At 53.4% G+C, this 26034-nt stretch overlaps 1 protein-coding gene across 1 annotated transcript; it reads right to left on the minus strand.

Annotated features, from left to right (window-relative positions):
* Nucleotides 1–353: 353 nt before the first annotated feature.
* Nucleotides 354–25707, minus strand: NMNAT2 (nicotinamide nucleotide adenylyltransferase 2). Its single transcript, XM_062581625.1, has 11 exons — nt 25573–25707; nt 10255–10343; nt 9496–9563; nt 8339–8417; nt 6619–6748; nt 5422–5502; nt 4932–4976; nt 4062–4138; nt 1438–1539; nt 958–1025; nt 354–524 (listed from the first exon to the last, which is right to left on the minus strand). The coding sequence occupies exons 1-11, from the start codon at nt 25655–25657 to the stop codon at nt 422–424; spliced, it is 927 nt and encodes a 308-aa protein (XP_062437609.1). The 5' UTR covers nt 25658–25707; the 3' UTR covers nt 354–421.
* Between the last annotated feature and the right edge of the window lie 327 nt (nt 25708–26034).

Here is a 26034-nt window from a genome sequence, read left to right on the forward strand (position 1 = left end):
ATTTATTGAGCTGATGTGCCAAAAGAAGATGCAAAAGAAGAAGCCCCTGCTCTTGAGCATGCTGGGAGGATGGACCTGGAGACCATTTCCCAGTGGCACACTGGGAGAGCAGGTGCTGGAGATGCCTCCCCTGAAGCACGCTGAGTACATCTCTATCTTACTGGTCCCCTCCCTCCCCACTTAAGAGGGGGAGGGCAGTACCCCAAAGAAGAGACCAAACCATTCCCGTTTGAGTTGTGCCGTGTTTCCCTGGACATTCCTGCACTATGGAGCGTTGGCGCCGGGAGTGAGAGGCAGACACGGGCAGGAGGCCGTGAAAGAGAGAACGAGACACAGAGAGAGAAAGAGAGAGAGAGAAATGTGATGGAGAGCTGTAGGGAACTGGGACAACAGGGCTGTCTCGCTGCGAGACGCCTGGCTCTTAACCGGAGGCATTGATGTAGAGCTGGCTCTTGAGGATGTAGTCAATGACGGGCTGACAGAGGTAATCCACGACGTGTCCGTCCCCGTGCTGCAGGGCCAGTCTGGGGAAACGGGGGAGGCAAGAGAGGAGAAGGGGTCAGAGCTCGCTGGGTCTGAGGACCCATGTAGGAGGCAAATCTGGCACCGCGTAGCCCCTCTCGCTACCCTGACAGGCAGGTTACCCCATCTCTGGTGGTTCTGCGAGCACTTTGCTGTGCCTGCCCATGCAAATGCACTTAATGTTTTGCTGGGGAGCTGCTGGGCTGAATGACCCTGTGGGGAATGCAAGTGGGTACCAGGAGACGCGACCATTTGGGATGCAGGTGTAGGATGTGGGGGGCTCAGTGCCCCAGACCTTCAGCTGCCGTTGGGGCAGCCCTTTCGGGCATTAGGTGTTGCTGGCTAGGAGCTGCTCAAACACCTTGTAGTAAGGCTGGGCTGAGCTGGTGCCACCCCTCTCCCCTCTCATACCAGGAGGCCCTCAGCGTCACGCACCTGCTTTTGGTTGAGCTGACGACCGACATGGGATGGTTCAAGTCATCTTTCACTACCAAGATGTTGTTCTGTGGAGGAAGAAGAAAGAGGAGCGAAGGGAAACTCCTCGCAGCAGGTGCCTGCCCCACCAGGCAGAGCTCTGCCCAAGGACAGCCTAGTGCCCTGGGCTGGCCTCGGGCAGCCAGGCAGGGACTGTGGCTTGGTAGCCCCAGTGCTAATCCCAGTTGAAGGCTGAGATGAAGCCAGTGGGCTTAGAGAGCAGCCTGGTCTGATGCCCGGTGTGGTGTGTCCCCAGCTGCTGGGCTGGGTGGCACCTGGGTGCTCCCATTCTGTCTCATGAGAAAGTTTTGCCTTGTGAAAGTGGGGCAGCAAAGGAATACCCCACAGCCAAACCTCCTGCATGGGTACAGAGAGGCCAACGATCCCCTCGTGGCCTTCCCCAGCTGCAAGCTGGGCCCTGGTTTGTGCAAATCCACTTACTTTGTACTTGCGGAGTATTGAGGAATGGTTCATGATCCGATCAGGGTCTGCTCCATCCCGTGGCACCACCACGATCCCGAACTCCCCGACAATCACCTCCATCTAGGACCAACGCAAACGGAGACTTGTTTTTCATAATCTCCCAGTGTAAAACAAGACAGATGTAGCAACTAACTGTCTGCCAAAACACCCTGGGAACCAAGCTATGGTTGGTTCTCTCTGAAATGTTAGCAATAATTTGAATTGCTAGTCCCTAATTTACTTTCTTTCTGGGCAGTCTCTGTCAGAAACATAGATTTATTAAGGGGAGATACTGGTGATGCATTCTCGATGGTTTGTGGTAGGTAGAACTTAAAGGGACAGGATTACATCCTACCAGTGGAAGTTCAGGTTAGACTTTAGGAAGAATTTATCATGATAAAAGCAGTGTAGGATTCGAAGAGGTTGCCTGAGGAGGGCGTGAAATCTGCTCCACTGGAAGAATTAAGGAACAGGATGGACAGGTTGTTCCTGACAGATCTAGGAGAGCTGTTCCTGCCTCAGGCAGAGAAAACTTTGGTTTTGCATCAAGGCTGCTGAGGAAGGTGTTTCCAGGGAAGGTGATGGGTCCTGATCTGCCCGTGTTCCCCCTGCGCACCAGCAGCTACCACTGCTCTCACCAGTCTTTGGAAAAAAAAAGGCTTATCCATGTTGTCTTGACATCTCTTCAGCCCTGGATTTATTTATTTATGTATATTTTTATTTATGTATTTATTATTATCCCTGAGATGATGCTCTGTGGATTGCTGTGGCCAGGTTTTCATCAGGCTGGAAGGAAAGAGGTTTCTTAGCAACCTGGAGGTGATGTATGGATCCCTGTGATGAGGTCCTCACCAGAATGGGGTGGATGGTGTTTCCTAGCAACCTGGAGCCATATGGTTTGGTCTGGCCAAGTCCTTAGCTGAGAAGAAAGGAGGATGGCTCTCCACACCTAGAGATGGGGCTTTTTTACCTGCCCCCCCCCAAAACAGACACTCCCTCAACTGTATAATTTTAGTGAAGAGCCAGATCAGATCCCACAGCTCAGCACCACTTTGACTGCTGTGAGCAATATGCTTTCACTGGCATATGGAAGCAGCATCTTGTCCAGCTGGCTAAAAGCATTTTTCATTTCCAGCAGTTCCCTGCTATAATTCTAGAGCGCTGTAGGGAATGAATGAGTCAGTAAAACCAACCCTTCTCTTTAGGACTAGCTTCCTCCTGTGAAAATACTACACTTTAAAACAGGGACAGCAGTATCTGGAGTGAGCTGACCCTGTTAGTGCCTTAGCCATCCGCACATTTGCCTGGAATTGCCAGGGAGGAGCATGGGGTAGTAGGCAGCATTTTTACTCCATATAAGCTGTGGCAGTTGATTTCTTGAGATGGGATCTCAGTGGCCAAATTTGATGTCTCAAGATATTTAATTGCCTAAATCCTAATGTTTTGAGAGTATAAGTGCCAATGTGAGCAACAAAACGTAGAGCTAGGCACCTTCGTGGAGGTGCTTGTGTTGCCAGAAGTTGCCTGTTTGTTGTCTGTGGGTGGATCCCCCTTTGCAAGGGAGGGGGGAAATACCTTCCAGAGGGAGGATTTTGCAGTGCCTTTGCTGTTGTCTATCCTGAGAGAGCAGGAAAGCGGGGAGCTCATTCCTGAGATTTGGACATGGATACACGGTTGGACACTGGCCTTGCCCGTGCCAATGGCTGCCTCTTTGCATTTCTTCTAATGATCAGTCAAATGTGTTCAGTGAGACCATCATCTTCTGTAGTAGCTACTGTAATCCTGATACCCTCTTTCTAGTGACCACACAATTTTCTTATTCCCATCTATACTGGCTTAAAATTCCTTATTCAAAGTTCCCAGCATTGATTCTGCTTTCTGCTCCAGATGTATTAATTATCATATTAATTTGCTCCCTACAGATGCTGCAAAAATATTACTTCACTCAGTTTGAGCTTGTGAAATAATTCAGGTTTTTTCACTTCTTGGTCTCCATAAAAATGGGCATCTGGGTACCTAGCACTGCAGGAAAGATCTCTGACTAAGTGAATGTTATTTCAGGTTGCTTTTAAATGTCAATGTCTTTAACTTCTAATGTCAAGATAACCCCTCTTACGATGATTTTTGTAAACCTCTAATTTCCTACCTCCACCCTCCACTGTTAGGACTTAAATCTACTTAACGCTGTCTGCTCACAAGAAAAAACGCGTGGGAGCTCATCCTTTCAAAATCCCTTAGGAAAGGTTTACCCTGCTGCAGCTGCAAGCCCAGGGGACTCTGTGTCCCCTCTGGGTGAAGGTGGTGAGAGAAGCAGGCGTGAATGGAAATAGGATTTAGATCTAAAGTGACATAGGAGATCAAGCAGGTTGTGAGAACCCCCTGTCCATCAGGCTGGCTCGTGTGTCAGGGGAGGGAAGGGTCTGGTTCGGGTTGGGGTTCAGGGAGCCATGGGGATGGCAGTGGCCAGCTCCTGGTTTCCAAAGGAGCTGAGCAGGCACCCAGGAAAGCTGTGTTTTAAGGAAGGTCATGGTGGGTGAAAGCAGAGAAGGAGTAACAAAGGCTGGGAGAAGGGGAGCAGAGAGGGGTGCACAGCTGCCACTCACATCAGCCTCGTTCCAGAGACCAGGGATGCAGAAGGACTCCAGCAGGTCGCTGCCGCACAGCAGTAAGATGCGAAGCTCTGAAGAAAAGAAACAGAAAAGCTCAGAGGTGGGAGCCGATTTGCTCCTTCGCACTCACGGCTGAGCAGATGCCCCGAAGGACTCTTCAGCTCTTGAGCAACCTAGCACATGTGCTAGGATCAATTTATTTGACCAACCACCAGCGGAAGGCCACAAAACTCCTCAGGTAAGGAGGAATGAGAAAAAGCCCTGGGCTAAAGGCAGGGAAGTTGCTCCAACTGCTGCAGACAAAGCTCTGCAGGGCAGTGAGAAACGTGAGGATGTTGGTCATTCAGCACCAGTGCCTAGCAATGCCGGTCCAGGTCCTCTTTGGGACCCCTTTGGAGATCTGTGCCTGTGTCTCAGCTAGTGCTGCAGCCTCACTGAGGTCTGGCCGGGTGCTGGGTTCCCTCACTGTGGGCCCAGGTGCGTGCCATAAAGGAGGTGAAATAAACCTTTCGAGGAATGCGCTGTATCTCGTGCTGGGAGCTCAAGGGTAGGTTTCACTGTGCTTGAGGGGACTTTGAGGGCTCTTGGCATTAATGCGATTGGCACTACACCATGGCAAATCAGCACCAGAGCTGGAAACCAGGTTCCCCACCACTTGGCCCCTGATTTTATTCTGCTATTCTGAGCACAGAAATTGGCTCAGGACAGTTTCGCACTGCTCCTGCTCCACCCCTGAGCCCAGATGGCCAGCCACAGGGGGAGGTGACGGTCCAGCGTCCTTCATTCGCCACCTAATTTCTTAGGTGGCTTTGGTCCCAAGGAGCTGGAGCAACCCACCAAACGTGGAAGGGGCTGTGTACTCACCAATCTCCTCGTATCTCATCACTGTCCCCAAGTTTGCGTTTTCATCTGGGAGAAAAGAAGAGAGGTGCTAGTGTCCAAAGCCCCTCGGGGTGCTCGGTGGCTCATTAACTGTCACATGGGGTGTTGGGTCAGCCCTTGGAGCAGGCAAAAGAGGGACTGAACTCCTCTTATATGCACTCCTGCCTGCCTGCGCCTGGCACTGCCCAAACTGTACCAAAGAAATGCAGCGACCGCCCTGAGTCTCTGTGTGGGCACCATGGGCTGAGCAGCCGGCTCGCTGGGCAGCGGTGGCTGAGCCAGGGGCTGGATCAGGCCCTGGTGCGGGGGAGCTGCGGGAAGGCTCACGTCGCCTGACTGGAGCTGAATTTCAGCAACTCTGGCCCGAAAGGGAGTGTGTGGGACCCAGGTCCTCACCGCGAGGTGGGACAGGGGAGGGAGACCAGAGTCTGAAGCAGAAGCAGGGATGATGCTGGGTGTTTCCCATACCTACCCACAAAGGTGAAGCGCTCCATTGGTGGGCGAACGCAGCAAATCCGACTCAGGCTTTCTCCCACCTTCCCTAAGATCTTTGCTAAAAACAAAGAAGAAAAATAAATTGGAGAAAGACTGCTCCGTGGCTGACCTACCAGCCCAAAGTGGTGCTGGCCGTGCTAATCCTGCGAGGTACTCCCTCTCCCGAGAGGGAACCTCTCTCAGCACTCTCCATCCCCACTGCAGACTGCTTAGTGTTAATTCTCGGTGGAGAGCCACACCACGCCTTTAAGAGACATGCTAGATGGCTAAAATCACTAAAAATCACCAGATGTTTAGTTTTTATTGGATTTAAGTAATCTCCTTTCCCTCCTCTTCTCCCTAGCTAATACTTCGATGTCCCACATCCCTCTCTCTCACTGGAGATGCAACTTTTTCGCCTCTCCTGCTAACCATTACCTCTGCAGGCACACCGTAAGAACCAAATATCCTTTCTCTTCATTGCTCTAGCTGATAAGACATCATCAAATTAAAGTCAGGCACAACTTCACACCTGTTTAAAGATATTCTGAGTTTCTGTTGCTGTCCTAGATGGCAATTCCTGCTCCCTCCTGGCCTCCTTATCCCCCTGCCCCAGGACTCATGCAATGAGTCTGATAAGAGACCTGGCCTGGGTTATCTCAAAATTACAACGATTATTTTTCAGCTGGAGCCATTGCCTGCTCTGACTCCCTGTGCGGCCCCATGAGTGCAGAGGGGGAAGGGCAGAAACACATAGTCAGGAGAGTGGGAGGAGCATGATCCACTAGGATCATGGGCATAGGACAACTTAACATAATTCTGGAGGCGTAGAAGTCTTTTATTTATAATGGGGGAGTATTTAGCCTCAATGAAAACTAAATGTGAGTTGTAAGGGATGGGGAAGTGTCTCTGGTTGAGCTCAGAGACCTTGGCTCGTGAAGCATGAAAGTGCCCCACTCTTCGTTATTTCCAGCAGTTCAGGTGCTCTGAAGGACTGAAAAAAGGACAAGGGAAACCAGTGTGCTTGGCAAAAGAGGAAGACACACTTCACCGTCGGCAGTGAGAAGAGGAAGAGAAGGAAGACTCCCCAGGAGCTAACAGGAGCCCTCGACCCAAATGAGCATTTGGCAGCTTTAGATGGGAAGGACAGGGGTAGGCATCTGCCGCCTCCTCTCCCTTTGCCTGTGAGACCTACCTGCGGTAGGCTTGTTGGAAACGGTGTTGTTGTTCTGGTAAATGGGCTGTGGAGACTCGTTCTGGGGTTGTCCGATCACCGGGGTCAAGGAGGGGGTGTTCACATTGGAGAGGATGCAGCCTGTCACTCTCTGCAACGAGGGAGAGAAGTATAAATCCACGGGCTTACGTGTTACCCGGGAGCAAATCCGGCCTTTTCTCCCAGCTCCACCGTGGTCCCTGGGGTTGCATGAGGAACTGCAGGTGTCCCGGACAGCGTGCAGTTCAGAGGCTCTCTGGCTCCTACACCAAGTTCTCACAGGCATCCTGAGTCAGCTGATGTTACTTAGAAATGAAACTCAGATGAGAACTGAGTCGCTCTGCGTTTCCCCATAGCTGCATGGAGACACGGTGTCTTTGGATGTTTTTCCCTGTGAATTTATCCCGTTGCTTCCTGAAGCCGTGTGAACTTTCCGTGAGGAGCAGCGAGGAGTCCCACGCCTACGTGCACAGCTCGGTGGCTCCTCGTGGGAAGATCCCTTAGTGCTGCGCAGCACAGCCGGCGTCCCCGATCCTACGACAGGGAGCAGCCGCTCTGCCGTGCATCACCTCCAGCCGCGTCCTGCACACGCGCCTACGCTCTGTCTTGCCCAGATGCCTACTTGCTGTCTTCTTCAAGCCCACAGTGCTTGCCTGCTTTGTGGCCTCCCATCCCTGCAAGCTGCCACCTTCTCCTCTTCCCAGTCCCTTCTCTTTGGCTCTGGACAGACTGCCTGTGAGTTTGTATTATACTCTGTTTTATTGTTTTTTTCACCCCTTCTTGGTTTGTTCATGTTATCTAAACACTGGCAGCACCCTTTACAGCCCTCCCTGCCCCAGTGGTTACCCCGAAGGGAGTCTTGCTGCCTCCTGGCTCTCAGGGCTGCTCGGGTGTTTCGAGGGACTTCTGAAATCTGTGCTCTCTGGGGATTTTCCAGCTCTTGAATTTGCTGGCTTGCTGAGTCACTCCTGGTTAATGCAGCAATTTTGGATCTGCTGAGCTGTTCAGCTGATAAGCAGGGACTCTTCTATCTCCCCTTTCCCCTTGGGATTGAGCGAGTTGCCAGCATTAATGATTTAGCAACTAACCCCCATCACCCTCTTTTCACTTGCGCTCTGCTCCTGATCTGCGGGGGACGCAGGCAGTTGCCGTCGGTGATACTCATCTGAGCTGCAGTGGGATCAGAGCCATACCTCCCTTTTTGCCTCGTTAGCCTAGACGAATGTTTTGGCGATCCCCTCTTAAAGCAGTTTTTGGAAAGCAATGAAGTTCTGCCTTAAATGATGTATCTGCCTATTCCCTGGCAACCTACTGCTCCTTTATAAAAAGCAAACACTTGATAATTTCCTGCTCACTGGGGATGACCTGAGGACCTAATGCAAAAGGCCCGTTTTGCTTTTCCCAGGGGGGAAGGAGGAGTACAAAACAGGTGGTGTAAGGTGTTTTGTGCACTCCTTCTAGCTGGGAATTTCAGGCCTGATTCTGCAACTTTTGTGTTGATCCCTCAGCCATAGACCAGTCTTTGCATGTCTGCCTGTGAGTGCAAGAACACCAGCTTGATGGTGTTGAATGGTATTTGTGAAGACTGTGCTAGCTCCAAAACGCGATCCCCTAGCCTGGGTGGGCTGTTTGCCCCTGCCACAACATTCCCCTCTGGGGCTGCCCTCCCTGAGGGGCACCGGCGGCGGCGGGGCTCACTCACTTTCATCAGGTCACGGTGGTGCTCCAGCACGCTGCAGGTGGTCTGCCAGGTGTCCTGGTAGCACTCCCAGGGGTCCACCCTGCGGGGGAGCACAGCAAGGCAACAGCGTTGGCAGGCGGCTACGCCTCCGACCTCCTCGCCTCGCCGCCTGGCCCGCTGCTCTGCCAGGTGCCATGTCCTCCACCAACCGTCCCCCCAGCTCTTCCCACTGCCTGCGTCCCCACACAGGCAACAGCTGGGTCTGTGGGGCATGTCTTGGGCATCTCTATGCATGGTAGGAACCTGCTTCCCAAATGCAGTCTAGCTGTGTTTCTGGTCCCTCTTTGAAGCCACGTACCAGGTGGCAGCCCCGGAAAGGGCCAGTCTGTGGCCTGGTACCGTACATACGTAAGGGGAAGGTGCCACAGCGTAAGCCTGGAGCTGGCTGAGCATACCTGGTACTCACCAGAATACCACAGGTTCAGCAGGGCTGCGGGAGGGCTTGCAAAGCCCTCAAAGAGAAAGCGAATGCAGCCAGGTGTTGGTTATCCTGGACCATAGGCAAAAGTTACTACCCGGGCCTTGGTTGCCCCCTTTTTTTTTTTTTTCCTACTTTTTTTTTCTTTCACAAAAATAGCATTAGAGCAGAGGTTGTGAGGATCTTTAAAGTGCCATGCCTCCCTCACTGGGCCTCTCCTGCAGATGTCCCTGCCAGGCCCAGTGGAGCAGGAGCTTGGTGGAGATGACCCTGCTTGTGCAATTAGGCCTGACCGGCTCACCAAGAGCAGATCTGGCACACGCCGAGGCTGGAAAGCTGCTCGGGGCCCCGCTGCCGTCTGCACTCTCAAAAAGAGCAGGAGGAAACAGGGAGCTGGGAAGCAAGTCAGGTGGGCTCAAGCAGAGAAGCAGGAGACGGGATCTCGTGCTTCCTCTGGAAAGGAGCAGCCCTGCGTTAGAGGACGATCCGACACCGTCATTGATTTTCTGCTCAACTAGAGGAGGAACGCGCCGTTTTCTTTAATTACTCTTTGGCTTGCAGAGGACAAGCTCAGGCAGCCGGTCGCAGCGTGGGGACCGGCGAGGTGCTGCCTGTCTGCTGGAGGGGATTTTGCTGTGGCGGGGACGGCACGCTCCGACGCCCGGCCTTGCGCCTGGGCTGCGCGCGGGCTGGCGCTCACCTGATCCAGTCGGAGGCCTGCACGGCCAGCTGGCACATGGTCAGGCGGTGGCGGCTGGAGACGAGGCCCTGCGAGAGAGCAGAGACGGGGCGGTAGCGCGGAGGCGGGCCTCGTGCCCGGCCCGGTCCCCCTTCCCGCTCGGAGCCCGTCCCCCATACGAAAACCTGTTGCAAACTTCCTAGAAGGAAGAAGATTGGGCCGGGTAAGGCGAGGTGGGCTCTGGGCAGGCGTTCCTGCCTGCAAAGGGCAGGTACCCGGGGGACAGCGGTCCCTGCCTTGGCCAGGTCTCGGCTACAAAGCCGGGCCAGAGATGGTCGTTTCTTGAGGCAGTTTTCAGAAGATGAGGAGTCTCTCTCCAGCTTTGCGTTTTGTTCTCTAAAATGTGCTTTTAAAGGTCTGTGTCTGTATTGTGGCCATCCCTAGAATCAAATCTGGCTTTAAAATCATGGGATCTAAGCAAAGAAAAACAAAAAACCAGGAACCATCACTTTGGAGAAGAACATTTCTCTTTGTGCTCTAGTAATTTGGCTGCTTATAGGGTCTCACTGCAGGGTAAGAAACGGGATGAGAAGCGTTTTTGTTCTCCCCTTCCTCTTGGAGATTTCCCCACGGTCAAGGGCTCCCGGAGGTGCCCCGCGGAGAGAAGGGCCGGCCGCGAGGGTCACGGCACGCTCGGGGAGGTGAGCGGAGCAGCGCAGCCTTCCCGCCGGCTCGCCTCGGGTCTCGGGAGCACGGGAGGGGAGAAGGGGGACAACGCACCGTCTTGCCGTAGGAGTCGTGCACGGGCGAGACGATCCCACCGATGACGATGAACCGCCCGGTCTTGTGCAGATAGTCCCGGGCTCGCTCTGCGGGAAGGAAGCACATGGAAAAGAGCGCTAAGGGAATCAGTACGGAAACCGGAGGTGCGAAGGCCCGCGGACACCGGCAGCCTCAGAGCGACTCGACCAAACCCCCTCTGAGGGGTGAAGCCCTCTTGCCGAAGAAGGCCAGGGCCTGGCCTCGATGCCCACGGCGAAGACCGCTCGCCTCGCTGGCGAAGCACCGCCCTGCTCTCGCGTCCCGCGGAGCACCCCGCGCCGTTCGGGGACGCAGAGCGGCGCCAAAGCGCCTGCGAGCGCGTCCGAGGCTGGCGCTGTCGCCTCCGAAGGAGGGCAGCGGCCTCAGGCGAGGAGGAGCGCGGCTGCGGGGAGCCGCCTGGTTTTCTCGCCCCGTCGCTTCTCCCGTTCTGGCTGGCCCGGGTGGCCGCTGACTGCTGGGCCGGAGCTTTCCTAGCAGCCGGAAAACGACCGACGTCTCTCCAGGCCGCAAGCGCCGCGTCTGACGTGTGGAGGCGGGCAAGATGAAAAAAGAGAAAATACCCCAAATTGACGCTCTCCGCCGCTGCCAGGCTGTGCGGGAGCTCGGCCAGCGCTGGCAACCCCGAAACGAGCGTGGCGGGAAGAGCGCCGGCCAAATTCCCAGCTGTTGAAACGCACGGCGCAGGTCACAGCGATCACTGGGGTTTCAGGAGCCTGTGGCAAAGTCTTGGAGCACGTCGCGTCGCTGTGCGAGCTGCAGGGTCGGCGTCGGGCTATAGCAGAGCACGCTGCGAACGAAGGCAAGCTCTGCTGGTGGTTCTTTTACGAGTTGTAATTTTGCGGAGTTTTTCATCCCTGGTAAAACCTGAAAGTCTGCACAAGTGGCAGGTTTGGAACACTATTTCAGGTAAACGTTTTGGGTGTGCGTGGATGTGAGATTAAATGGCAAATTAAGCCAATGACCGGGTGCCCCCTGAGAGCTCTCCCGTCCCGCATGCCAGCTGCCGCCTGGCCTCGGGCAAGTCGCTTGGTCTTTCCGCCTCGCTTCCCCCCTGTTATTGCACGGTGGCAGCGCCCGGGCCTGCGCATTAACCTCTTTGGCCATGGAGCCAGATCCAGTGGAGCTGGGAGCCCAAGGCCTGCTTTGCTTTTTAGCGTCCTGAGAAGGAAAAGGCCACCTTCGTCCCTCACCAGCTAGGGCTTCATTCTGCTCAAGTGAGCAACAGTAAATCCCGTCAGGCCTCCTGTTTGAGGTTGACACAAGCTTTCCTTTAGGCATCCGTATCCCTACGGCTGTCCACCACAATCATCAGTCTCCGCTGCCTCTCCTTGCTCGCACCTGGGCCTCTTTAGGCTCTAGGTCTGATCCCAAATGGCTTTTAGCCCTGCACCATACTCGAGTGATGGCTGTAGGGTACAGAGTGGGGAGCAGGCCACAGGTGGACTCTGGTGGGAGACCCTTCAGCCCCTATGCTTCTCCCATTGAGCCCCCAGCAGGCGACTAAAATTCCCACCAGGATACTCCTGCCATGGAGGGGACGCCACGAGCTGGATTTTGCTCTTCCATGCTTTCACTGCCACTGACTCGATGGTGGCACCAAGAAGAGGCCACTAGGTGAGAGGTCCAGCTCCTTTGGGGTCCAGCCCCCGACCCTGATTGCAGAGAAGCTCTGGTAAGGGATGGTGGGGGTGAATTACCCGGTGCTTTGCGCTTGGAGCCTGCTGACAGCCTGGCAGCCGGGCTCGGGGTGGAGGTGAGGAGCCGGGGATGTGCTGCCTTGCCTGCTGCTCCCCCAGCGAGAGCCAGGCCTCCTGCTTTATTGCTGCAGAAACGCGGTGGGCTCGCCGTGAGCAGCGCCACCCTCGTCCCCCGCAGCTTGTGGCCCCTGAAAAACACTGCAGCGGAGAGCGGAGAGCAAAACGCCCCTGCTCCTGGCTGCAGCACGACCTGAGTAGTCGAGATAGATCCCCCTCTATTTTTTTTTCTTTTCTTCCTTTTCGCTCCCTAGACAAGGCTCCCGTGACTGCTGTAAGCTGCATCTGCTGCAGGTTTATTGGCGAACCAGCTCACGCTGGCCCTGTTTGCTCTGGGTCACGGGTGGCAGCGGGGCAGAGCCCTGCCACCGAGGCACGGTGGACAGGAGGAAATACTCACCCGAGGGCGCGTCGGCGCCGCGCAAGCGGTCCGCAGCGATGCCGTTATTGTCTGGCTAATGCACCCGCGTCCTTCTCCATCACTCATTTCTCTCTCCAAGTCTCTCCACTAGTCCTGACACCCGCTATTAAATTTCATCCCGTTTCTATTACTTCCACCCTCAAGGTCACCCAGCTCGGTGGCGGGCTGACACTCATCCATAGTGACAGCGCCTTTCAACGTTGTCTCATCAGCAAATTGCATTAGCATGTTCCTCCTTTTAGCCCCATTATTTATTCCTGTTTCCACCAGGCTTGTTCCGAAACTCATCCCAGAGGGATCTGGCCGGCAGCCCCCCACACCGGTCCCCACCAGCATTCACCTCCCCTCGCTCGGCTCCTCGCCCCCCAGCGCCAGCTCTCGCACCGCTCCCCAGCTCTGCCGACATCAGGTATTTCCCACGTTGCACCGTCTCAGCTGCAGGCTGGCTGGGTTGTGTGAGAGCCTGGCCCAAAGGCTACGGCGGGTGTTTCCAACAGGCAACACTGGAGAGTGAAAATACTAGTGAAAATCCGTTCGGTTCCCGTGGGCTCCTTTGGGAGGTCCATCTTGTGTTCCTCCAGAGCAAAACAGAAACATGAATTTATGTGCTTTCTGCTTTCCTGAGGACACCCCCGGAGAAATAAAGGGGGATCGTGTGCTATGACTAATTCTGGCGAAATAGCACTTTTCTCTGCTCCCTCCCCAGGCGGATTGAGAATCCCATTTTCCAGTAAGGCGGCAGCAATGCCTTCCGTGAGCGCTTCTCCCACCCCCAAGGCTCCCGAAGCCTTTACGCTTGTATTAGGCACAAACCCTTTAGTCGGGTTCTCCTGTTGCACACGTTCACAGTCGTGCTGCTGTGTCATCCCCGGGGACCGCTGTGCCTGTGTACGAAACGCAGCTGCCTGCGGAGGAAGCGCGGGAGCTGCTGAAAAGTGGATTTTGCCCCTGTCCAAAGGCCCCAGGCCGCCCGCGAGCGGCACTGGCTGTGGAGCGGGGATTTTGCTGGTCCTTACAAGGGATAAGCAAAGGTCCCTCGAAACCCTGTTCCATGCATTTGCCAAAATGCATTGGGAATGCAACGGGAAGAAACAGTGTTCTCTGTTTTCACGCACGTGTGGTGCGGTGTTGGGCCTTGTTCTCGTGCGTCTTCACGCGGCATGCGTGCAAGCAGAGAATCGGCCTGATTGGCAATGTTTCCGGGCGTCGCTGTCTCTCCGCTTAAGCCCTGGGCAGTGGGTCAGACTGAAACACAAATAAGTGCAGAACTTCTGCTTAATGGAGAGTTTTGAGATTCAAACCTTTTTCCTGATGAACTCTGTGTTTTTGATGCTTTTTCTCATAAAGGGAACCACCCTGAGCTGTTGGATCGCCTTTGCAGGGCCGCTCTAACAGGCCACCGATAACTGCTCGCCCAGAAAGCCAAAGGTACACGTTAAAAACCGTCTTTTGTTTTTCCTCCGTTCTGTTGTTTTATTTTAGGAAGAGGAACTGTAGGACACCCGCTGCTGCTTTTCCCTTACGAATGCTCTGGGTTTGCCATTATCGGCGTTGCCCATCGGCGCCTTGAAAGCCGCAGTGGCGGCGGGCTCGGCTCCGTGCCGATGCCGGCGGGCGAGCGCCGCTGGCTGGGCTCGGCTCCCTCTGCCCGGTCAACAGAGCGGAAAGCACGTCCAAGAAGACAACTGCGATTTTTAGGCCTAGTTGCCACCAAATGAGGGCAAAATTCAGGCTCTGATGGTGAGAAAGGCCAAGACGGCGCCTCAGCTGGAAAGCGGGAGCTGTAGATGCTTTACGTATGCTGGGGAGCTGAGCCGGGTGAGCCAGTGTCTACACTTGTATTGCAATGTAGTTTTTAAAATACAAAAAAAAAGGCAAATTCCCTAACAAAGACGAGTTTTAAATTAACACATCCTCTCATTATTTCCTACTTAGCCTCAACTTCATTTTCATTGCGTAGAGAAGATTAGAAATACTAATCTGTTATCTCTAAACCTCCTTATTCATGTACAGCACGTTTATAAAAGGAGTAACATATCATTAACAGTTGAGGAAGGCTGAACTGCTTACGCATGAGCTGTGCTTCGTGCTTGCAAAGGTGCCTACTGGTTTAGTTTGCCTTGAGGTTTTGATGGCAAAAAATGGTCATTTCTCAAGGCTTTCAATGTCTTGGTGTCTGTCTGAGCTTTAAATAGCCCAGAACTGAGTCTGTACCCTCAAGGGATTTGTTTCCCTACTGCGCCAAATTTTCTGAATTTCAGATCTCAAGATAGTTCAGAGCCGAGTCCCCACGCACAACCCCAGCCTGCTTGAAAAAAATCCGTTTCTTCAGAAAACCGCTCTGCCTCGCGTATGAACTTACACAAGCGAAGCATCAGCAACATTTAGAAAGCCAAGAAAACCCTTACGGTTCTTTTAACTACAGCCAGAGCAAGCATTGGCCTATTTATACTGCAAGTCTAATAGCTTCAGGAGGACGAAGCCAATCAGCTGCTAAGGTGCAGCTGCCCTTGCAGCGCTCGCGGAGCGGCGTGCCGTTGCGCAGACCGCTGTTGCTTTATGCGTCATCATAAAAATTGTTTGTTTGCTTTGTAAACTGCACATTACTCTTTAGAGAAACTGATAAAAATTATGTTGCTCTTAATACCAAAACGTATAAGTCCGGGTCTGAGCTTCCAGGAGCTTGCAGACCACCTCTGAAATGCCAAACAGAGGGCACGGGGGAAAAATACATTTATTGGCTAGTAAACCTAGGCAGGATTCCAGGGCTAAGGGCTGAGGCAGCCCTTCAAAGCGACCCTGTTGAAGCCAGGCTGCGCGTGGCGCGCCTGCCTAACGTGGCAAGTGGCAGTCCTAGTCTGGGGCACCCCGATGCATCTGCTCTGTATTACTGGATTTAAGGCTTCCTTTTTTCCAGGCTGAGTTTGCCCCGGCTGAGCCGCTCCTCAGCGGATAAATTAACAAGGCAATAGGCAGCCTCGGCCAAGCTTGTCCGAACACGTTAGCTCCTCGAGCTTTGAGCAGCACCCTGTATATGCAGCAAGATGAAATCGCTTCTTAAGAGACACCGGGGCCGTCAGCGATCGGCTTCCCCGCGGCGGGGCTGTGGGTGCCTCCCGACACGGCGCGCCGGGCCGGCACGCGCAAGAGGTGGCGTGTGTCTCCCGCCGCAGCAATAACGCAGCAGGACCGAATGCCTCTGAAACCAGCACGCCGCAGGTAGGAAAACACCCCCCAGGCCGCTTCGTCTTTGCGAGCTGAAGTTTGACTCGTTCCCTGGTGGCAACTCATCTGTTTTGGAGCTTTCTGCCGTTGCCTGGAGTTGGGTCAGTTATACGTCTCACCCTCTCCTTAGCCCTTCATCAAAGATAGAGGAATAGCTTTGCTTTCCTCTTCTCATCTTTATTCCTTACAGTCAGCTCTCTGTTCACATCCCAACCTTATTCCCCTGCTTGCAAGAAGATTTTTGGCTGGAAAAAAACAAACGAACAAACAGATTTTGACCAGAAAACCATTGGTCTTGGTAGGCCAAGCCCCACTTCTCAGCCAGTTTGTCCCGTTTCTTGCCTACTGTTGTGTTCTCAGTGGGTTTGCCAAGCTGTTCTTGCAGGGCTTCGCTTGCTCCGTGCCGGCTTGCTGTAACTAGACTGGCCCAAAACAAAAAGTTTTTTTTTGCTGAGGAAACTATGCACAGCCAAAGCCGCAGCTCCAGCCCCCTGCTGCCAGCGCAACAGTCCTCCCAAGTCCCCGCGCTCCCTTTATTTTTCCCCCCCAAAGTTAATTGCTCTTAATGCTCCAGACGGTCTTGCATCATTTTTAAACGGCGTTGACACAAATAAAGCAGCAGCCATGGAGCTTGCCAAGCTGCGCAGGAGCCTGGTGGAAAGGCTCCGTGCAGCGGGGAGCTGCCCACCGCGGCCGCCCGCCAAAGGTAGCCCTGGAGCCTCCAGGAGGCAAGGTGGGCTTCGGGGGCGACCTGTAGGGAGACCAGCGGCCAGTCCCACCCAGAGCAATGAGTTGCCCTTCGGCAAAGCTTGTGGGTCGGCGGCTGGTTGGGCAATCCAGAGCTTTTAACCCAAATCGATGCCTGGCGAATGGTTGCTGGAGCTGTGGAAATCCCACGAGGAAGGAGGAGGTCCCAAGTACGGCTCGTGCCCCATCTTCTCGACTTGCAAGGAAAATCTCACCGACGACCGTGTTGCTCCTGCTCAGCTTCCCTTTCCTCCGCTGCAAATGGGCCTTTCACATGCTTTTAGCACTACAGATTTCCTGCGAGATCACAGTGAGGAAAGGCTAATCGCAGGATGTGTTTCAGGGCTACAAAAATTATAAAAGATTATTTTACCCAGCTCGCAGCAAAAAGAGTGTCCTGCTCCCCACTACAGTAGGAATTTACCGCTTATTTAAAAGATGTTTTGTAGTAGCAGTTTTCACTGAGTATATTTAATCAGCAACACTTCAGCTCCTCTGGCGCTGCTCCATTGCCTAAATTGCTGTTAATGAAATCAAGCATGTCTTGTGTTTAATTTTTCAAGGTGTGAATTCAAATATTTGCTCTGCCTTTTACCTGCTTCACCTACACCCCTAACACTTCCTTTTTTTTTTTTTTTTTTTTTTTTTTATCTTTTCTCGGCTCTTGGCTTCATGATTAGTTCCCAGCTGAGTTTTCCCCGGCTCTCGGGTCACGTTGCTCTGAGCTTTGCGAACTAGCTACCTGCCAAAACAAAGTCTCTCCACATTTTGTTGTGATCTGGACAGGGAGGTGTGTATCTCTGCACAGATATTTCACTGGACTGCAACACGCAAGACGTTTTGCGTGGTCTCGTTTGCTCTGCCCTCAGAGCAAGGGAAGCTGTCGCAGACAGCCAGGAGGAGTACCAGCCCTTTGTGGGGCACGTCTCAATTTGCTCTATCCCCACAAGTAAAAATGTTTCCCAGGTGCTTCGTTTGCGTTTCAAGCGATTTGGCCTCTGCTTGCCTCCCCTCTGAGGCAGGATGGCACCGAGGGCGAGCCGGGCGCTTTCACACGCTTTCGGATATGTTCTCCTGCGGAGAAGGGTGACCCAGATCCGCGAGCGTGCTCCGGTTTCTTCTTTATCCAGCAGCTCCTTCAGGGCCTAAATGTTGTTTCCTACCTCGGGCCTGGCTTGGGCAGAGAGCCAAGAGTTATTCTCAGTCTAATTGAATGTCAGATAGATCTGGGCTTATAAATAATCTCGATATGTATCTCAGAATGCCAAAGCAGAGCTGTGTCCATGGCTACAGTGTTGCTAGCGCACTGGCTCAGGTTGGGTCTTCAGGCTGACCTGATGGGCAATGAAATTACTCGGAGCGGTGGTTTGCAGGGTTTTTGGCTGTTTACAGGTTTTTGGGGGAACTGGAAGGCCCGAGCCTCCCCTGACTGAGTGGTTTATGGTGCCAGGTGCCTTTGGGGGCTCATCAGCATGGTGCTGGCACCCCCTGTCTCACCCACGCACGGAGGGCAGCCCGGCCAAGCTGCTGGTCCTCCAGAGGCCCAAAGTCCTCGCTGCTTCAGTGCCTCTTGGAGGAGCTCATTCAGATTCCCTGAGGAATTTTAGTTGAAAGAAATAGTCCATAAAATCTCCCCATAATGCTTAATGATTTACCTCCCCTGGCTAATTGCTCTGCTGTGCTTTTTCTTCCTCTATTAGTCCATAGATGCATCCAGCCACTGTGCTAATAAGAAACTTGGAAGGGACTTTGGTGCTAAGTGGCTCGAGTTGTTCCTGCAAATTCATTTTAATGGCTTTTCATAGCCGCAAAGAAGAAACGGCCAACAAGTACCCTGAAACCGGTGGCAGAGGATGAGGCTATGGAAAGCTCCAGGGAAACGCTCTTAGAGGCCCTGAATTTCCCAGCTGGGAGCAGCCCTCGGGGCCCTGTCAGAGGCTGGCCCCGGCGGGGACGCTTGCCGGAGCGATGGCTAATGGGAGCCACGCTCGCACCATCTGTTGACCACCAATGGCTCCATGAGAATAAAGCAAAATTAGATGATTTATTTTTTTATAAAAAAGAAAGGCTGGAGACTGAGGCAGCTCCCAGAGAGCAGACCCAAAACGCAGCGCCGGGGCGGGGGCCCTGGCCGGCGCTGGCCTGCCTTGCTGAGGCCGCAGAGGGACAGGCTGCGTGAAATCCTTGCAAGCTGGACTGACGGCTTCCCGTTTATTCTCTTTCCTCAGAGCCGCAGCGCCGCGAGGGCCGCGCGCCTGCGAAGGGAGACCACTCAGTGCCGGACCGCTAGCTGCACTCGCAGCGCTGCAGGGAGGAGGGCCAAGTGGTACGGCTTGCCGTGGCGTAGCGCTGCGGCAGCGACGCCGAGTCTGATCCGCTGCCTGAGGCAGCCGGTTTGTCTCTTGCAATATAGTATTTTCTCTTCATTTACTGAGAAGCACCAACTACAGGTGAGCATTGGGCATCACGCATAGCTCCAGCAGATGGAAAGAGCCATTAGTTAAGACCAGGAGACCGAAAATCACCTGGAGAGAGCGATCTCGTTTGGAGGAGATGGCAGAAATCCCACCTCCCATCCCTGCTCCCGGCGCGCTTCCCAAGGGGAGCTTTGGGAGGCAGCTCAAAACTGGGCTGCTTCCGGGGTGAAAATCTGCGATGCCGCATCGAAAGACTTCGTTCGCATGTGACACGAGAGAAGGCCGGGTTGCTGTGCAGCACCGCCGACCAAGCGATTGGGCTTGGAAATGGGAGCCGCGCTGAATCACCTGGCGTTAATCCGGTCGCCTGTGGATTGCCGTGTGTCTCTATATGGTTTTCTTAAAAGAGATTAAAAGATCCCCAGCTGGTGTAAACCGCTGTACATGTGCTGCCCACGACGGAGCTACGCCGATGCATGCCAAGGATCCGGCCCAGCGTTTATGCTGTATCGCTGTATTCAGCTTCAATTACGCTCTAAATATTAGTAACAAAAATAAACTGTTTGGCAAACAAAGACGAACGTGTTCCCGCTACTCCCAACTGCTCGCTTTCACTGTGGTTTTTGTTGCCTTCGGCCCACCGATATCGTCAAATAGGACGGGCTTGGCAGCAAAAGGCACGAGGCAAACGTTTCCATTAGCCGGCCTCGCAGATGCTCTTATTTTGCTTCCACCAGGACTGCAACGCACGGCGGAAATAGGCCAGGCACCTCGCTGCTCGTCCCAGGAGAGGTGCCCATCCTGGCCTCAGCCAGTCGCAGCCTCCTGAGTTGGTGTCAGTAAGTTCTTTTTTTTTTAAAAAAAAAAAAAAAAAAAAAAGGAAAGAAAAAAGAAAAAAAGAGCAAATTCTCTCACTTGCTTTCTGCTGCCCCCATTTCCCTTTGCAAGCACTCCATTTGTTTTCCTTTTGGAGCTGCGGCATCACATCAAAGCGAGCATTTTGTAGACCCTGGCGGGTGCCACGCTGATCCTCCAGGTTGACGCGCCGCGATCGCAGCTCGGTGGCAGCAGCAAAGCCGCCGAGGGCCGGCGTCTCCGACCGCCGCCCTGCGGAGGCGGGTGCGCGGGGGACACGGCACCCCGGAGCCGACACCTGGCGCCTCTTCCCAGCCCACTTCACTCCTGGCTGGCGGCTGCGTTGCAGCCCCAGTGCGTGAGCAGGCTTTGCCAGCAGAGCCACCAAAGGCCGCAGCAGAAATCTGCGTGGCCACGTGTCGTCAGACCGTGCCTTTGGGTGAAAAACCCTCTTTCTTTGCACATCTATAACCAAGTTTCCTACTCACCTGCCTAGACTACGCACCACAGTGTCCTCAGGGACAGCTTCGGGGAGCTGCTCTGGACAGAGCCCGCCACAGCAGGCCTGCGCGGCACGGCACGGGTTTGCCTTCTGCTCGGCTGAGGCAAGGTAAGGAATGTGCCCTGTTGTATGAGGCAGCGCTGCTGGAAAGACAGCGTGATGTCTCCCAGCCCGCCGTGAGCCCTGCTGAACACTGGAGCACCTATAAATATTTTAAAAGGCTCTTTGAGCCATTATCGATGGAGCAGAAGCTGGTGCTTGGGAAAACCCCTCCCTGCTGGTCGCAAAGGAGATGCGATGAGCTGCAGCTAGCGATAAAGGCCTGGGAAAAAAGAGACTCGGTGGCGGAAACGTGACAAAAACCCAGGAAGGACAAGGGTCTGCTGCAAGTGCGGATGTCTAAAAACCGCCTGCGATGATGGCCGTCTGTCCTGCCGCTGCCCGGGCTGCGATCCTTGCCATGCGATGAGCCAGCCTGATCAGGGGGCTCGGCTCTGGCTGTTGCTGCGGCGGGGGGCAAGGCTTCCCCTCCACTCCCAGCCTTAGCGAGGCGGCGCCTTCACTTTGGTCCCTCGCAGGCATGTTTGCGTTTAAGCGAAACGAGGAACACTGCTCTGTCGCTCTGCTCTCTCGGGTCCCCTAGCTGTGTGCCAGCAAGCGAGCGGCTCATTAAGCTGTTTTGCAGGGTGGTCATCTCAGCAACTAAGAAAACCCAATTTGGGAAATTCAGGATATCAAAACAACGTAACAGAGACAAAAGCCTCAGCTACTGCCTCTTCCCGCCTTGGTGCCTGCCAAACTCTGCACCTTTATCCCCAAAGCCTATTTACATAACGCACCGGTCTTGAGGACCAGTCTCTTACAAGAGCTGCTTGAATAATACTGGGTGGCGTGACGGGGCTTTTGATTGCTCAGATTTTCTGAAGAAGCAATGTGATGGGGAGTTTTACTTTTGATGGCAGAGTCTTCTGCATCACTTTAGATTGGAAATATTTTTCTCCCGTCCATTGGCTGGGATAGAAATTCTCCTCAATAACAGATACAGGTAGGATGTGGGCAAAATTCAATTTGAATCAGACAGAGAGGTGAGGGCGGGATGGGAAGATTGTGGTGATCTGCTGTATTTCAGGAATCTAGATTCACCCTGTCTATGAGCTACGTTGTCCTCCACCTTCTCCAAGAATCAGCATTTGTTTTAAATGAAGCAAATGGGAACATCTGTGATTTAAAGCACCTAAGCATCTAAATTACTGAGGCTCCTTAGGCAAAAGCCGTATCTGAACAACATCACCCAAATTCACTCCATCTGCATGAACAGGACCAAAGCAACCCATTGCTCAATACACCGACACACAGGAGATGAGAAGCTCTGGGTACATATAGACATTACAGACTTGATTAAAATCACCTACTGGTCATTAAAAGCTCAACAGCACCAAAAAGAAAGAAAAAAAAGAAGTAATTAATAAAAGCCAGATGCCTCCGAGAGTGAGGTAAGAGCCATTGTGGGATGGGAAAGACCCTTCCCTGTGCAGAGCTATGGAGAAACTTGCTCAGCAAAACCTCCTTCCCGAGCTCGGGCAGCTCGTTCCCTTGCTCTCCAATAACAAAACCCCGGGCGAGGTGACCATGCAAACCGGGGAGCCTCTGACCTTGCACAGTGACACCTTCAATCCTGGCATCGTGCCCAAAACTACCATCGAAGTGAACTGCGTTTTCGTGTTCTCTCTAGATTTAAAATGCACTTTATATCTTAGTGACAGGGCTGCCCTTTGGTTTGGTTGCCCTGCACTAGGAGGATACAGCTGTATTTTGGGGCTCCTGGGGCCGGGGCAAGGCGGGGAAAGGATCGAGTTACCCAAGGAAAGATGCATCGTGGGCTGAAGGAGCACCAGCACGGGCTGCACCATGTTAGCAGAGCTATGCAGATGAGAGTTTTGGTTTTGACATTGTGTTTTGTCCCTTGGGTGGCATTGCTTGAGCGAGGAGGGGCGGCAGGCGAAGCGCAGGGAGGCCAGGACAGAGGTGAAAACCCCAGTGACGCCAGATCAGGCACTCGGCTTTGCCCCACTGCGGTCTCCCCTTACCAGGAACCTCGACACCAGCACCGGGCTCAGTCCCTATTTGGCACCATCTCCCCAGTTTCCAGCATATACTCAAATTAGAGTGAATTCATCCGAGCTTGGGACATTTCCTCAGCGTGCTCGGCCGAGGTAAGCAGCCATGCTCCCTGGTGCTAAGTGTTCGTGGTGCTTTCCGGTGGTTTTGACTGAGGACTTTGTTTTGATTCTTATCTTCTCCACTGCACTTTTAAGATTTTTGCATGGGACCTGCTACTCCTTACCAGTGCCTACTTGGAATATAAGTGAAATGTCCTTTTGTTTAAAGCTAAACCCCCACCAGCATTCATACTAAGTTTTATAAAACCACCTCTACCCTTGTCTTTCCTACTCCCTTTTCTCCCCACATCAACATCCTCAACTTGAGTTCCTGATAGCTGTATCAAAATAGAAAATGCAATTCAACGTTGTGACTCAGAACAAGCATACATCTTGGAGCTACTCTGATGCTACAGGTAAGTTGGAGAGTGTTTTTGGGGCTGTGCAGATGTTGTCTCAACCCCTTAATGTGAATGGCTGTATAGCACATTTTCCCATCTGCATTTCTATTATATGTTTTTATATATTAATTACTGTTTTTATATATATTATATGTATACACACAGAGACATGAATCAGACTCCTTTAGTGAGTGTTAGTGCACCAGGCTTGTGATGAACGAAGGATAGAGTAAGTGGGACTCCACATGGATGAAAGGGTACAAGGGTCCACACGGAGAGTCTGGGGTCCGGAGTTGCTACAGATCCCAGCTTTCTGGAAACCCAAGAGTAATCCCGATAACAAGCCTTAAATTCGCATGACTGGTGAAAAAAATAACCCAGCGGAAACCTTCCATCCATTAGAAAAGACTTCCAAATCGTAATCTAGTTTGAGTCACACAGAGCTCCTCTGGGGGTAGGTCGGGATTTGGCCTGAATAAAATACGGCAAGATCTAAACTGAGAAAAACAACCATTGGCATACAACGATACGTCAGCGATGGCGCACTAACGCAACTACCCTAGACTTCCTCTTTTCCTTAACTAGTGTCAGGTGTTAAATTGATGAATGGAATCTCCTTATATTAAAGCAAAAATTCCTCCTACCAGGCTTACGAGGCCCACATATTTGTTGGAGAGAAAAAGACAGTACCTCTGCACACGTTCAGCTGTTCAAATACTGTATTTACAAGAAAGAGCCCTCTTTTGACTGGACTTGTATAGCACAGAGCTGAAGGTCCAGATTCTCCTGTTCTCTCATGGTTCATCTTTTAGACTTTGGGGTGCGGAAAGGGGGGTGGACTTCCTTAAAGAAAAATGAACAGGGATTTAAAAGCTAAATTCTGTATCCTTTCCTTGCGGAAGAATTGTTTGTCTTCCTTTCTCTGCAGGATAAAAGAGCCCCCTTCTCTCACACGTCCCTCCCCCACGCAAATACTCGTAGGCCGTGACCAAGTCATTACTGAACGTCTTCTGTGGATCCAGGCTAAGCTTCCTTCGCTTCTCCCTGTAAAAGCCTGGTTTCCGGAGCTAATGTAATTCTTGTTCCTGTTATTCCAGGAAGGGTTTTACTAATGCTGGGTATAAAATTAATGCAACCTTTCTTCTTCCGCTCGACGGTCCCTGCTCGCACACAAAGGATTGCATTTGCCACTTTATTTACAGCGTCACACCAGGGGGTTGTATTCGGTGGGTCACACACCATTACTTCTCAGCCCTCTCCACAGTCGCTGCTCTGCAGAAGACATTTGCCTGCCTGCTATGTGCAACATGCCTGCTTTGCTGCTGGACATGATTTCTCATCTGACTGTTTGAACAAGACCTTTTTAATCAAACAATCCAAGACAGACAGTAAAACTGACTGGTTACCACCATTAACTGCTATTCTACCCACCCTGGGGTCGTTGGCACGTTTTACCAGCAGTGATTATATATTTTCTTCTAGATCATTGAGAAGGGTACTGAACAGCACTGAGCCAAAACCAAACCTCATCAAGACACTCATCAAAAGCACTCGCTGCATACCAATACCTCACTGATCATTATTTTCTAAAATATATGCTGTTTTAACTCCTAAAATGTGTTACAGGTTTTAGTCCGTTGAATACAGGCTGCATTGATTTTTAGAGTGCTACTTTTCTTAATCAGAATGCCTCTAAATAACATGAATTATAAGAGTCTGTTTTATCAATAGTTACCTCCATTAACCAAGCCTGTGATTTTATTTAATTACTTTTTGATTTTTTAATAATTCCTCTCATTCTTTTTTTTTCCCCTCACAATTGTTTTTAGCTTAGGGAATAGGATTTTTTTTTTAGAAGTTTCATTGTCCACAACCACATTTTGCTTGCTTCTATGAAATGAAATCTCAACGTGATCATCTGCAACGAGAAAGCCATCATTTTTCAGTCTGGTGACCAACTCATCATGATCTATGAAAATAAGGCCTGACACAAAAATACCTCACGCTGATAGCAAATTTTTTTTTTCATTTAGGAACTTATCTACAACTACTAGAAATCGCAGGGATGCTTCGCCAGCTGTAGTACAAGACCTTCAACATCCACTCCCCAGAGCGACACTTCCCGTCGGAGTCACGGATAGTTCCTTGCACTGCACTTCGGAGGAGATGTTTCAGGAGCTGGCGCTTCTCCTGCCATTTTATTTGGCCATCTGTAGCAGACGCTTTGCCCCCGCGGGACCCCACCAGGTAAGTTGTTTATGTGCGGCTCTCTAGGCACGTCAAAGCTGACGCGACCCACCGGTATTTACGACGTGTCAGCGACGCGCCCTCCCTGCCGGCCACCCGTCTCGCCCCAGCTGGCTGCGGGCAGCGCTTTCCGCGCCGCAGTCGCTCAGCTCCCCGCCCGGGCGCCCGGTAACACCCGTCGCCTCCAGCGAGCGTTTTCCGATTCCTTGGGCAGGGCCAGCAAAGCGCCGGGGAAGCGGCCCTTTCGCTCGCCCCGACGGCCGGCTCTCAGCGCGGAGCTGCGCAGGCCGCGCAGCCTGCGGGGGCGCCCGCGGGGCCGCCGAGCGCCGGGCTCCCCCCGCCGCGCTTCAGCACCGCGGACAGCGGCGCTTCAGCACCGCGGACAGCGGCAGCACCGCGGACAGCGGCGGCGGCGCGGGCGGGCGGCGGCACCGCGGACAGCGGCGCTTCAGCACCGCGGACAGCGGCGGCCGCCCCGCCTCCCCCCCCCCCCCCCGGCCCGGCCCGGCCCGGCCCGGCCCGGGCGCGCTCCGCCCGCCGGCGCTCACCGAACATCTGGATGTGGCCCTTGGTGATGGGGTTGAAGCTGCCGCAGGCCAGCAGGATAACGTGCGTCTTGGTGGTCTCCGTCATGGTGCCGGCCCGGCCCTGCCCAGCCCGGCCCCGGCCCCCGCCGCTTTTTGTGTCTCGGTGCGGCTGCGGCGGGAGCGAGCGAGGGAGGCGGCGCCGCGGCTGCGGGAGCGCGGCCCCGGCGGCGCCGCCCCGCGCGGGCACGCGCACGCGCACGGGGGCGCGCCGGAGCGGCTCCCGCCTCGCACGTCCCCCCGAGGCTGCTCGGCCCGCGCCACCCGGGGGCCCCTGCGTGGCCGTGGGGCGCTCGGCCTCTCCCTCCGGCTCCTGAACTCGGCCTTTCTTTCCTCGGCACACAGATATTTTCTCCCACCGGTTTCCCTTTCTCTTTTTTCACCTAGTAAAGCCACTGCGCTGCCCCCGTCTCCTTGGGAGCTGGC

Source organism: Rhea pennata, chromosome 8 (genome assembly GCF_028389875.1).
Source record: "Rhea pennata isolate bPtePen1 chromosome 8, bPtePen1.pri, whole genome shotgun sequence".
Taxonomy (NCBI): Eukaryota; Metazoa; Chordata; class Aves; order Rheiformes; family Rheidae; genus Rhea; species Rhea pennata.

Coding starts and splice junctions, on each gene's coding strand:
- NMNAT2 (XM_062581625.1), bottom strand. CDS start 25,657: ATGACGGAGACCACCAAGACGCACGTTATCCTGCTGGCCTGCGGCAGC. Junction 6,749..8,338: donor ACCACCGTGACCTGATGAAA/GTGAGTGAGCCC, acceptor CCCTCGTTGCAG/AGAGTGACAGGCTGCATCCT. Junction 4,139..4,931: donor GATGAGATACGAGGAGATTG/GTGAGTACACAG, acceptor TCTTTTCTTCAG/AGCTTCGCATCTTACTGCTG.